Source organism: Acinonyx jubatus, chromosome D3 (genome assembly GCF_027475565.1).
Source record: "Acinonyx jubatus isolate Ajub_Pintada_27869175 chromosome D3, VMU_Ajub_asm_v1.0, whole genome shotgun sequence".
Lineage (NCBI taxonomy): Eukaryota > Metazoa > Chordata > Mammalia > Carnivora > Felidae > Acinonyx > Acinonyx jubatus.
In genome coordinates this window covers 72605629-72619736 of record NC_069392.1, presented here as the reverse complement: position 1 = coordinate 72619736, position 14108 = coordinate 72605629, and the positions used below count along the sequence as shown (strand labels likewise).

The 14108-nt window shown below is 37.9% G+C and overlaps 1 protein-coding gene across 28 annotated transcripts in view; it reads left to right on the top strand.

The window, feature by feature from the left end:
* The window catches only part of TCF4 (transcription factor 4), a 355693-nt gene that overhangs the window by 65248 nt on the left and 276337 nt on the right, over positions 1 to 14108 (top strand). Inside the window, exon 1 of one of the 28 annotated variants that reach the window (XM_053205725.1) lies at positions 8246 to 10278. The exons of the other annotated variants lie outside the window; for them this stretch is intronic. Within the exon in view, the coding sequence (XP_053061700.1) occupies positions 10260 to 10278 (19 nt within the window). The 5' untranslated portion in view covers positions 8246 to 10259. Of the gene's footprint in view, positions 1 to 8245; positions 10279 to 14108 lie in introns of those variants that run through there. 28 annotated transcript variants of the gene reach the window in all.

The following is a 14108-nucleotide window of genomic DNA, read 5'->3' as shown; positions in this document are numbered from 1 at the left end:
TTATTATTATTATTATCTCTTTGCTCCTTTCCTTTCTATTCTAGGAGAACTCTTCAAGTTTGTCAACTCCATGCTGACATATTTCATGCAGATTTTAATTGTGTCAACATAGTTTTACTTTTCTGATGGTGTTTTATCCATCTACTTTTTGTTTTCTTCTTTCATGTTGTATCTTGGCATCCATTTTACAGAGATACTCTACTTTATATGATCATCAGAGGTAATGCTTTCCAAAATATACTTTTATTTTTTATAGGGTGAAAATGATTTTCAAAGTTGGTTTCTCATGGAATCAGGAGAGTATGTCCACCCATATTTTAATCGGTAGATAGTTTACCCCTCATAACACTTTTTAAAATAAGTTGAACTGTGGGGGTGCCTGGGTGGCTCAGTTGGTTGAGTGTCTGACTCTTGCTTTTGGCTCAGGTCATGGTCCCAGGGTCATGGGATTGAGCCCCATGTTGGGCTCTGCACTGATCATGTAGCCTGCTTAAGATTCTTCCTCTCTCTCTCTCTCTCTCTCTCTCTCTCTCACCCTCACCCCCCCCACCCCACGTGCTCTCTCATTCTCTCTCTCAACAAGAAAAAAGAAGTTGGACTTTAGTAATTTCCAAACCCACCCTTCTAGATTCTTTGGGATGCTGGAGCAACCTACATTTATTCTTTTCCAGCTAGTGTACATGTTAGCTTCTGCCAATAGGAGGCACTAGAGGAAGACTGGCAAGCTGGTGGAACAAGAAGGGAACTCACCCTTCCTGTTGTCCTCATCATTCTGGCAGCATCAGTTGTTTGCATTTTTGGGGTTTTTTCCCTCCATTTCTGAAATCAGCCTGCTGGCACTTCCTCCTCATTGCCTTTCCTCTGAGCTTCTAGGCTCTACAAACCCAACCCCTTCTCTTTGTGTCCCCAGCTGTGGACATGGTAGCTGTTTCCAGTTGACAGATATTGGATGACTCTTATATCTACACCAGAGAACTCTAAATATGTTACTTAAGCCACTCATCCAGCCGTACTGGTTCAGGAGGGCAGCAGTTTTCCATTTCCAGTCTTCCAGTTTGCCCCCAGAAGGCAGAAGTTAGCCTTCTGGAAAGTTCCTAAAAACATAAGACTTTGGAAAGATGATAATAATATACTGATGTGTAGATCTTAAAAAAAAAACCTGTGTAGATGTATTGTCAAAACCTGTGTTTTTTTATTTGCTAATTTTTTAAATGTTTGTTTATTTTTGAGAGAGAGAGAGAGAAAAAGAGAGAGAGAGAGAGGGACAGAGTGTGAGCAGGGTAGGGGCAGAGAGGGAGAGAGACACACAGAGAATCGGAAGCAAGCTCCAGGCTCTGAGCTGTCAGCACAGAGCCCGACATGGGGCTCAAACTCACGAACCGCGAGATCATGACCTGAGCTGAAGTCGGACGCTCAACTGACTGAGCCCGCCAGGCGCCCCAAAAACCTGATTGTATCTTATAAATGCTGTGTATGTCACACTATCAAGGGTAAAAGCGTTCTTAAAATAACTATATCTTTTAGGGCGGGGGTGGATGGCTTAGTAAAAGGCACATGGCCCTCATTAGTCAACTCTCAGTGGTGAAGCTAGAGAAGTAAAGTAGAGATGAGAGTAAGCCAGCAGTTGTGGTGTGGTTTTCTTGGAGGATAGGGTAGGGAGGATACGTGTGGGAGAAAGGAGGTATTATGTCATAAAATTTGACTTAACACGCAGTTTGCTTTGGGTGTTGCAAGGCAGTAAAGAGGCTTATTGACGGCTATATTTAAGGTCATTGCAATGCATGAAATGTAAATCAAAGTGTTATTCTTCACTAGATATGGAGAGATAACATTTACATAACATGCTTTTAAGGTAATGAGTTAAGTTCATTATTTCTTTATTACTGTAACTGTTTCGAGAAAGTTATTTCCATACTAAAAATACTTCCTCTCCTGTTCGAATCTGATTTGTCCTAATTTTTGCATGACGTTATAATCTATTGTTAGGAAATGATAATTCCATTTATTTTTGTTTCATGGGGAAAACTGTTAACCAGCTGTTTCAATCTCTCCAAATAAACTTGCTTCCAGAATTCCTAGTAAGTAGCAATGCTGATTGATGGGAGTGTCACCATTTTCCTGACCCTCTCTGCCTTGTCACTATGACATAGTACAGAAACCAAATAAGAAATTTGAGCAAAGGAAAAGGTACCATAGCCTGGCTATTTCACAACTAGATAATTAGATTCTGAATTATGATGAATAGACTGAACAAAGAAATGTCACAAATCTATAGCGGCTTAAGGAACACGGTGATTTCTGAGTGAAATCTTTCTGTATAAATTTTATGGTTAACTAGTAATGAGATAAAACTTGGAGCAACCTAAGAAAATTATGTTATGATTTGAACCTAATGAATGGCAGGCTTCCCTCTGTTATTCTCTTTAGCCTACCTATTGCTTTTTCTGTATGATCACATTTTCTTCAACCAGTTCTTTGTTTGTAACTAAAACTGTGTGTTCCTGTTCAAAAGTGGCGTCTTCATTTATAAATTCACAGAATATGATCTTCAGGGAAAAAAATGTAACTCAGCTTTGCATGGTTTACATAATGTGATAGTCTCATATTTACTATGTGGTTAACAAGAAATAACTGTTACCAACAAAAATCAGGGAATTTAAAAACAAGGAACATTTTGCTTGGGAGCCTATGTATATCTCTATATAAATACATATAGACATCTATAAACATCATCGATCCTACTCATATGCCCATGCCATATATATGTGGATGTGGGATGATGCTTGTTTTTATATATACAAGTCTATATTTATATAGCTGAAGAAGTGAAACATATTGCTTTTTATTTAAGTGACTCAGTGCGTTTATAGACAAGCTTTATTTTACAGCTCTTTATCAATGCTGGGATGATTAAATATTACTAATGATTTGGTCTTCTGATGGTCAGAGTTTGACAGGGTAAGTCAATCCCTAGAGACATTCCTGTGATGTCAGTCCCTTCATGTTAGGTAAAGCATCTCTAGGAAAATTAATTTGGCAGAAATAAAAATTTGCTTTGGGTAACTTGACGTATTTGAATTATTCATTTATGACATTGCTTCCAATTGTTATGAGTATGTGTTTGCATTTGGGGGAGGGTTTTTAGGGGATGGGAAGGTGGAGGGATTAGAAGATTCTTATGAGCACTGAACTGAATGTTTGGTCCCCTGGTAAAGTGTAGACGGAGGAAGTGAAGCCTTTAATTTCTTTCTTTCCAGAATTAGTTAGTAACCACAGTTCATACTTTATATTTTCTGTAGCGTATTTTTAACAGCTTGCCTTTGGGGTTGGGAAATGACACTTACCTGGATTTTCTCAGGTTCTTTATTTATGGCATCAGTGGGGACTGCTGCTAATTAGCTATAGAGGAGACAGTGAGGATGCACGTGTACTAAGCCAGAAAATTTCAAGAAGAATGCCAAGACCCTAGAGTGTCTCAGTTCAGCAGAGATGTGAACAAGCAGACAGTAGCACTTTTCTGCCTCATGGCTGGCCAGTACCCTGTATTACGAATTTATAAAGGTGGGGTTTCCTCAGGTTCTGAAATAAATGGTATTCGTACATTTCTCAAATTTGCTAAAATATCTCAGAGATAGTTTCAGATCCCTGCGGTAATTGAGACAGTTGGAGGGGCGGTTTCTCAGCATTGGAAGCCATCTTACTTTTTCAAGGTGGAAGATCTTGTTGGGACTCTTTGAGGTTGTTGGTAATGTTGCCACTGGGATTTACTTTCACACTCTTCTGCTTTGTCCCTACTGTCCCGTAGCCCACCTCCCCTTTGTGTGAAACCTTCAGAATCTGACTAGCATTGGGTCGAATAAGCATTGTTCTTCCTTGTGTGGCATGTTTGGATATGTGTGGATCTGTAATAATCCAGGGAACTAAATGTTCATTTTCAAGAAGGTGTGGTGACATTTCTCGTGATTACAACGTTGGGTAATTGTCAGAATATGCAAAACAAGTTGGGGGGCACTGACACATTGCTCTATTCTCAAATTTTGTAAACTTTTGATAGATTTATAGCAAAAAGTCCTTCAGTGACTAATAAACGCCTTTTGTGTTACCAAATAGAATTTTGACTTTTGTCACTGTGCCTGCATAGTGTGCACAAAGTTTCCTGTACTTAAAGCTCATCGACACTGCCGCCTGCTTTGTTTATCTCTATCTGCCCCTCCAGCTCACTCCCCATCCTGCTCCGTGCTCCAAGAGGCTAACCTTTGACAAATGTGCAATCTGATTCTTTCTCTCAGTTTTCTGGTTGGGTTCGGCCGTGGGAAGCTTTATCTTTCTCTTCACTTTGATTAGAAACCCTTTTTTGAAAAATGACAGTGTATTGTTTTAGATAAGATTAAACTAAAATTTACTCAGCGTTTTCTGTGAACCAGTTTCTATGCTTTCAGACGTGCCATTTTACAAGAAAAAACATCAAGCTGCCCTCATTGGCGTCATGTAAAAATCAGGAATACTAACGTTGAGATCAAATGGTTAGGGTTCCAGAACTAGAAAACTGGGAAAACCGTTTCGTAATCTCACGTTTAGCCATCTTTCCCATCAAGAACTCTGCCTCCATAATCTTCATCACCCTTCGAAATTTGTCTTCATACACACACACACACATGCCACATACACCCACACCACACACATATACACACACACACACACCACACACACACTACACACACACATACGCACACACACCACACTACACACACATACCACACCACTTTTCTATGGAAACTTCTTTTAAAGCCAACTTGACTCTTTAAATCACCATGCCTAATTTGCTAGTATCATCTATTATATACATTCTCCCACTTCTGTGGAGGGGGGTATGTTTCTCATGAGTCTTCCTCACTTATGCTCCTGAATCCCCAAATTCCCCTTTTCTTCTAGCATGTAAATATGTTCAAGTCTTCCCTGACTTCACTTAAACACACACGTACACACACACATCAAATTTTGAGATTAACTTCCATCTTTATTTTGTCCTTTACACAACCAAGTGCTTGCACATCCCATTCTCTGTATACTCTACTATGATCTGGCTTTTTTCCATCACACTTTCCAAAAATTCCACATTAAGGTTGCCAATGACATGTCAAGTTGACACGCTTTGGCCTTTCTACTGTTTGACATCTTTAAAGCATTGTACCCTGGACCATATAACTTCTTCCGTAACTCCTACTGTCTTTTAAAACTCACTTAAGGTCCACCTTTTCTGAGGTGCATTTCTTAACCCCGGGACTAATTTGGCTGCCGCTCCAATTTATCCTCTTATCTTCAGGGACATATGTTGTCTTAATAGTTATCACACCTGCTGAAGTGTTTTGTCTTGCTGATTGAACTATAGTTTATTTGAGGGTCAGAATCATGCCTTTCCGTGGGTTTTATACTCTGTGTTCCCTTCGATTCTGGGGCTATCTCACTTTTTCTCTCCCAGCTGCTTGCCTGCCTTTACTAGGTCCTTTAACTGTTGTTTGTTGAGCTCCTATTATTCATTTATACCATTATTTATGCCTGTTATTTATGCTGGTGATACAGGGTTAAACAAGAGATAATGGTCTTTATGGGGATGACAGTTTGCCTCTAAATTTAGGCAGATTTGAACCTTGTTGAGGTTGTTTTCATCCTTAGAAACATAGCATTTATAGTAATATGCAGGGCGGGGTGCATCAAATGACCATGTTTATTAATAGATTAACATTGTGCCTGGCACATAATTAATATTCAATTAGTATTATATGTTAATGTTAACAGTAACAAATCTTATATTACACATGCATTATGCATATATCAGATAATATATGAATTATATTAATACATACGCATTGTGCTATTCTATCAATGTTACAAATAAAATGTAAATAATACATCAATTGCTTGGTGTGTCAGTATATTTTCACATTTATCCCTTTTACAAAATTAGGGTTTTTTTCCTTTTGTTCATTTGCTGCTTCTTACTTACAAAAAGCTTCTGTCTGTTAAAAATTCAGTGCTAAGGCTGCCTGGTCCAAAGTTCACCATGGACGAGGCTTTCACTGTAATGAACCTTTTAAGAACCTGTTTTAGTGTGAGATATTTGCAACTATGGGTTTCTTTAAAAGTTTTCTATTTAGTGACTGACTTTAGTGACTTACTTGGATGAACTGCCATCACTTTTTCATCGTCACCAGATTAATTTTGAGGTTTTCTTACTGGCCGTAGGTACTGATCAACACAGTGGTGCGTGTGACTGTTCTGTGCGTGCGTGCACGCATGGTATTTCCAGACACATGCTCAGTAATCCAGAGGTAGAACTGGTACCATGACACTCCTGTTATTGTGCTGTCCCCACAGGATGCCACCGAAATAGTGATGAAGAACATCAGTATTCATTAATTTGGTCTTATTCAGAGGACATTGGCAAAGGGGCAAAGAGACGGAAATCTGAGGGAAGCTGTAGGATCGCAGAGAAATCTGGTGTTTGCAGAATGATCTTTGATCTTTCAGAGGAGAAATACGTATCAACAGTTTATCTCTGCAAAAGAATTCACATGCAAAGCAAATCAAGAACATGATCTTGCTTATCTTTGTCGATTATAGTTTGGTCTTGGATAAAGGAAAAGCCAGACATCTATAAAAGGGGATTTACATGTTTATGCTAACTCAATTAGCATTAACAGGGGCTACCCGTGATGCTGGCTGTCTTGCCTTAAACTTCCATGCATGCATATTTTTGAAGACAATAAAAAGATTGTCGAGAATTTATATAAAGAAAAATTATCAAATGTGTGGATCTATTTTAAAATTAAAAAAATATTGTTTGTGTGCTGAAATATTACTTCTGGAGTAAGTAGCTTTTTTTTTAATAGAAGAAAGCTAAATCATATCTTCTAGCCATTAAAGCTTATTGCATTTTTCCAAATTTATAGTTGGAAGTCATGCAGGTTTTCTTTAACAAACTGAAGGATGCATCGGTAGTCTAAATGGTAGCTTTGAGAATAGTTAGATATTTATGGAAAAATTATAAGGAGCAACGTGAATTTAAAAAATTCAAAAATAGATAAATTTGTTAGGAAAACTAGACTCTTTCGCTATTCGGTAATGCATATTCTGACTCATTTACACAGACATTGTGGTACCTAAAGTGTTGCAAAATTGGACATTTATATGGAGATGGGCTATTGATGTAAAAAAAAAAAAAGCTGAGGGCTGGGAAGGATAAGGAATGAGTACAGTTTTTTTAAAAATGAGCTCTTTGTCTTACAGCCTTCATCATGCCTAGATCTCAGAGAGGTTTTGTCCAGTGAGAATAAAGAACCCATGGGAATTACCCAGGAGTCACCCACAAGTAAAAGGGACAGTTTTACTTCAGTGAGCAAGGGTGGGACCAGAAGTCTGCAATAGTCAATGATGCTTTTTTATCCTGTTCATGCCAGGTGAACATTTGCATATTTAGAATGCTGACTCATTGGGGGAATCACAGCCTCCTTGAAATCCATAAGGTGATGCCTCTTTATCCTCTATTAGGGGATTTTATCTAACATGAGTGCAGCAGTTAGATTCCATGGGTTTGCTACCAGTTTACCCACTGACCTGATGCTCAGGGCCAGTTGCCTTCCCCACTGTAATCTTGCTCATTATACTCACTCCTACCCTCAGGCACTGATTTGCCTGTTGAAATCTTACAAGTTATTCAAAGAGAAACCAGTACCTCCTCCAGACGCAATCTTTCTCCTGTCTGAACTTTTATATTATTTATTGGTCTAACTCTTATGAGGCTTATTACATTTTCCATGCCTTTTCATGATTCTTTTAACTTTTTATTTGGAAAATTTTCAACACGTATAAAATAAACAGATTAGTAGAATAAACTCCCATGTTTTCATCATGTAGCTTTGACAGTTATCAACATTCTGCCATTTTTGAATCAGCTATGCATCATGCTTCACACCCCCACTTAATTGTAATTAATTTTGCATAATAGATTATGAGGTCCTTAAAGTCAGGGACTATATATGCAAATACTATACACACTATAGTATGTTGTATATATTAATATACATAGTGTAGTATGCCATATATACTAATGTATATTACAATATGTAGTAATATACTAATGTAGTGTATACATTATTTATTTTTTAATGATTAGAAGTATATCCTCATTGCAGAGATATCCAGTGTTGTTAATATTTTGAAGACTTTGTACATTCTAATCTTTGTCTTCAAAAACTTAATATGAAATTTATATATTTCTTTTTAACTTAAAATTTTACTGTGAGCATTTTTCAGTATCCTTGAATATTTTTGAAAGCATGATCTTTTAAAGACAGCATAATATTCTATCTTCTAGGTCTTTCATAATCTACTTAAACAGTTTCCTCTTGTTGACCACTGTCTCGAATATCCTTGTACATACATACTCATTCTCATTTGCAAAGATATTGTTAGGATAGTTTCCTAGAATTAATAGGTGAAAGGCTCTTCACATAGCTTGCAAAATTGTAATCCAAAAAGGCCATGCCAGTTTGCATTATTTTTTTTTTAACATTTATTCATTTTTGAAAGACAGAGAGAGACAGAGCGCAAACGGGGTAGGGCTAGAGAGAGAGGGAGGCACAGAATCCGAAGCAGGCTCCAGGCTCCGAGCTGTCAGCAGAGAGCCTGACGCGGGGCTCGAACTCGTGGGCCGCGAGATCATGACCTGAGCCGAAGTTGGCCGCTTAACTGACTGAAGCCATCCAGGCGCCCCAATTTGCATTATTTTTATCTTATTAACTCAGTCGTTGAAAAATGGCATCTGGTTGCGTTCTTTTTAAAATTGGTATTTTCTGGATTATTAATGACATTGGGCATTTTTCATGCTCAGAATTCTTATTTAGGTGTTACCTAAAATTGCAGTGAATGGTACATGCCATTTAGCTTAGCTCCAAATTTAGTGCTTTGCAGCAATGATCAATTATTTTTAGTATTTCACAAAATCAGCTTTTGCTGTCTTTGGAAACAGAATGTCTTCCTGAGCGCAAATTATGTTAGTTGAGGGTTGGTCTTATTTTTTACTTTTTGAATATTGTTTTTCAAAATTGTCACTGTGTAATTTTCTCTCTTTACATCATATGACTTTATTGAGAAATGTAATTTTGTCTGGAATTATTTAGTTTAGGTAAAAATTCTTTGTCCAAGAAATATGCTCTCAGGTCTAAATAAAATTTTAGGTTTTGAAAAGAATCATTTACATAAAAGTTTTAAATCACTCATTGTATTTTACTGAGTTTATAGTGTGTTTAAACTTATTCTGGACTGAGGTTAGAATTCTGTGTTTAAAGTGCTTCGTGTAATTTGTATAGCCAGTAAAATAAAAGTTGCCATTTTCACAAGTGAGTTTTTTTAATGCTAAGATTGCTCTTTTGCGATGTGAAATTTCCAAACCCCAGCATAGGTATTTAATGAAAGCAGGATTTACACTAACAAACTATTATAGGTAAATATTTTCAGTTTCAGAAAAAAGCAGAGGATGCTGTTGGAGTTGTTTCATTACCTTAATCTAGGTTGTAAATCCAAAAGTCAAACTACCGTTTTATTAAAATCTCCTGTCCTTAGTCACTTCTAATCAAATCAGACCTTGCCTAAATTCTGTTCAAATATGTTGACAAATAATTTACTGTGCTGCATTGAAAAATAGTATTACAAGTATCTGTACTATTATGTGGAGGGGACACTCAACAGATCTACCCAGACATCAACAGGATATTATTACCCCAAAGAAATGACGACAGTTTGCCAGCTTGATGCTTAGAGGAAGGAAATTTACAAACATCTCCAAGAGAGGCATGTTGAACGGTTGAAGGAAATGAGGCACGTCCTGCTTTTATTGTGCTTGTTGGGGTGGGATTCCCAGAAGACTGAACAAGGCTGTCCTGAGACCTCTGTTTGGCAAAGATCTTGTTGACTCATATTTTATTTTTGTTTCGGTAAAGGTCTGCTATTGTTCCCATTTCTAATGTACCTCATAAACACACAGCCAATATCATTTCCCCTTCTATTGACTGATGTATACAAATAAATGAAAATCTACCATCATCATTAACTTGTGTTCTGTTTCCACGAAGCAGAGAGTAACAGGGAAGCCTCCTTATAAGAAAGACCCTTTAAGTGGAGGACTTTGAAAGTTCACAGTGTTTTATTTTTGAGTTTTAATCACCAGATACGTTGGGGGAATACATCACTTCCTATTACATATGGAAGAGGAAAGCAGAGGTAAATATTTACGTGCCTTGTATTTTGAGAGCTTAGTTTTGATTAAAAAGTTTGATCTGTCAGCTCCTGACCTCTACTTAGAAGTTGAATCGCTGGACATTTTGGACTGAGATAGTTAGAAAGACTTCCAATTTGAAATGCCCGGTTTCAAATCTTGGACTCACGTAATACTTTGATATATTTAAATATTTCTGTCGACTTGTACACCTATATATATAGAAAGTAATGGGAAATATTATACACATCCCTGCTTTTTAAAGCTCTAACTCATTTGTTGTATCTATCAAAATGCCTAAGAGTGTCCTAACTCTTTAGACTGAGAAATACCCGGGTGGAAATCTTCCTTGGCCTTCTGCTGTGACTCAGTCAGTCTGAGGGGCAGGCTGAGGTCTATATCTGGAGTTTGGGTTATGAATCTGTACCCTTAACTTTGAGTCAGAAGATGTGGTTACTCTCAGTCTTATTCATTGAGTGACATGACTTAGAACTTTGGAGGGGGACTTGGCTCTTATTTAGTAGAAATTTAAAGGAGACCAACATGAAAGAGAAAAATAGGGTGAGAATGTGGAACGCTAGTGTTGGTTACAAATCTGGTATTGCTTTCATTTCTCTTAGTTATTCCTTAGGGTTATTGCTTTAGATAATTTTTTCCAGTCATTTTAATGTATGAAAAATTCCAAAGAAGGGTATCATTTCAACCCTTCAAAGGTATGTTTCAGGGTGAAGATAGGGGCTGATCACCAAAGGAATTTCCCTGGCTGGAGTCCTGACATTTGAAGTTCCTGTGATTTTTCACCCCCTTTTTGTTTTACTTTTGGCTCAGAACCCTCCCTGCCCCCCCCCCCAAGTAATGTCTGGTTAATGAAATTCCTATGAGAGACAGATTTGGATGATATTTAAGGGTCTGATGGCGCTCCTAAATTCGGATTTTGAGGAATGGTGTTAACATAGAGTTAGCCCTCTATTGTTCTAGTGCAAAATGATTGAGGATTTGGGGACAGTCCCTTTGGATGTTGCATTAAACCATGAGAGATTTTGTCTCTGATGACCTGAGTTGCCTTTAAACTCTTTGCTGGGGAGAGTCATTCCCTCAGGCTTCCAATTTCTAAAAGAACTCAGTTTGGTTTATAATCTTGAGGGCTTCTTTGCACACTAGACTGGCAGGGAGCATCAAATATTTTCTGAGTAGTTCTCTACACTTTGAATTAAGGCTGAAAAATAAGTAGTAGTACCAGCGTCTGAACTGAGTGTGTGTGTGTGTGTGTGTGTGTGTGTGTGTGTGTGCGCGTGCGCGCGCGCATGCGTGTACATGTGTATGCTTTTTGTTGTTGACCTGCTTGCTTTTAGGTAACTGTAATTTTAGCAGAGACTAATCTAGATAATATCAAGGCTTTAGATGTCTTAGTTCTGTAGCAATATGGTGTAGAAAACTGTGCTGTGTCTAACATTGCTTTAGGAAATCTACAATAATTTAGGCATAGTAAATTGGCAGTCCCCTCTTATTGTTCCTTGAATACTTATAGAAATCAGACACATATAAGTAGATCTTAATTCCAATTAATCTAACTTTTGGTGTTAAATATATTCAAAGGTCAGCAACTTGAACTCAGAAATGGAGTACTTATTTAAAATGTATTAAGATTTAATAACACACAGAGTCTTACTACAGTTTTTGAGAGAAGATTTACTGTGAGGTTTACTTCAGATTATCTGTTTTAACAGTTAATCAGAATACAATTTAAGTTTGGCTTGGATTTTTTTTTATTAAAAAAAATTTTTTTAACGTTTATTTGTTATTGAGAGAGCACAAGCATGGGAGGGGCAGAGAGAGGAGGAGACACAGAATCCGAAACAGGCTCCAGGCTCTGAGCTGTCAGCACAGAGCTCGACGTGGGGCTTGAACTCACAAACCGTGAGATCATGACATGAGCTGAAGTTGGGCCCCCAACCAACTGAGCCACCCAGGCACCCCGGTTTGGGTTTTTTTTTTAAGTCAGCACAGAATTTTTTTAAAAAAGTAAGCCAATGTCTATTAGGAATTGTAAAGGGAAGATTTTTGTGGCACTAGTGTGCAGGTAGTTTTGTGACCTGCACTCTGTTGTTATTAAGTGTTCTCTGGGAAAAAGGGGTATGCATAGCAACAATGTTGACTGTATAGGTTTCTGATATCTTAAAATGAAACTTTAAGTGTAAGGTGGGAAGGGTAGGCTTTCCAACAGGGACTCTGGCTTTAAATCTCAGCTCTGCCACTTACTACCTGGAAGCTGAATGGCACAATTATTTAATTTCTGTGTAAAATGAGAATATCGCAAGAACCTACCTCATCAGATTGTGAGAATTAAGTTACTACATTGAAAGCATTTAAAATATTTTTAGCTTATTTATTTTGAGAGACAGAGAGAGACAGAGAGAGAGAGACAGAGACAGAGACAGAGACAGAGACAGAAATCCCAAGCAGGCTCCGCACGGTCAGTGCAGAGTCTGATGCGGTTCTCAAACTCACGAACTACGTTTAACCCCTAGTAACTGCTCAACCAGTATTTTAAGGATCTTATCATGCTCAGTTTTAGAGAGGAAAGATATAATGGGGCAGTTTCTCATTCATTAGAAATTATAGTTACATTTAAAAACTGAATAAAATACTGACATTCAGAAATTATCCTCGGGAGTGGTGGCAGTGATATGCTTGCCTGCGGAACAAGCTTGCCTGTGTGTGCGTGTGTGTGCGTGCATTTTAGTGTGTGTGCTATTATAGCTGATGTTTTTCCACTGGTCATTTGATTTCATCTTAGGAAGAACAAGCAGTTGTAGAACCAGGAAGCCGATCACAGGATTCTCAGTCCTTTTTTTTTTTTTTTTTTTTTTTAAATCCAAAGTGATTCTACCTGGAAATTGGGAGGTTGCAGCCACAGCGCTTCCTGGGTTTGTTGCAGTTACTTATTAGAAAGTAGCTTAATCCTCTCGGCAAAGAGAGGAAGTGCTGTTTTAGAACCGAATCACGTGGGTTGAGGATCACTGAACCAGAGAGAAAACTGCTGCTGTTCGATTTCCACTGCAAGTGATCAGACTTCCTAGATCTGGAACAATGATCACAAATGATCTGGTCTTTAAGTAAAACTGAGATTTAAGGGTTTTGCCTCAGAATCTAAAACCCCTAAAACGGAAAGAACAAGCCTTCCAGCTTCTAGCCCACTCTTTCATTTCACAGAGGAGGAAACCATCACTCAAACCAGTGTCTCTAAGGAGTTCACATATTGAACAGCTGGGTCCAGCACTGAGGCCAGTTGAATCCATCCCTGCCCAGTATTCTTACAATGCAAATGTCCTTTATTCCACCACCCACCCCAACCCTTCTATTAAATAAACCTACTCTCATACCATTACAATGGTTAAGTACACAGACTGGATCTGTACATCCTGGATTTGAAAATTGGTTTTCCATGTCATAGTTACTTGTTCTAGTCGATTTTCTCAGTTTCCTCATTTGTACAATGGGGGTGATAATTTTATAGAATTATTGTGAGAATTAAATAAGTTACTTCTTGTAAATTGCTTACAAGAATGCTTGGCATAAGTGTAGGCTATAATAATAGCTATTGTATTATTAATAATCACATAATACTTACTTTGTTAGTAATAATATGTTGTTTTTAGACACTTTAGCTAGCTATAGATATCCATAGATATCTAGTGAAGTCGGGGCCCTAAACCATTGGACATCATGCTTCACTTTTGTGTGAGCTATTTGGATTGACTTGGTGCTCTTGGTACCGGGCTGGCTTACCATCTGCTGTGGTTTGCCTCCATTGGTCCGGCTTGTTCTCCTAGGG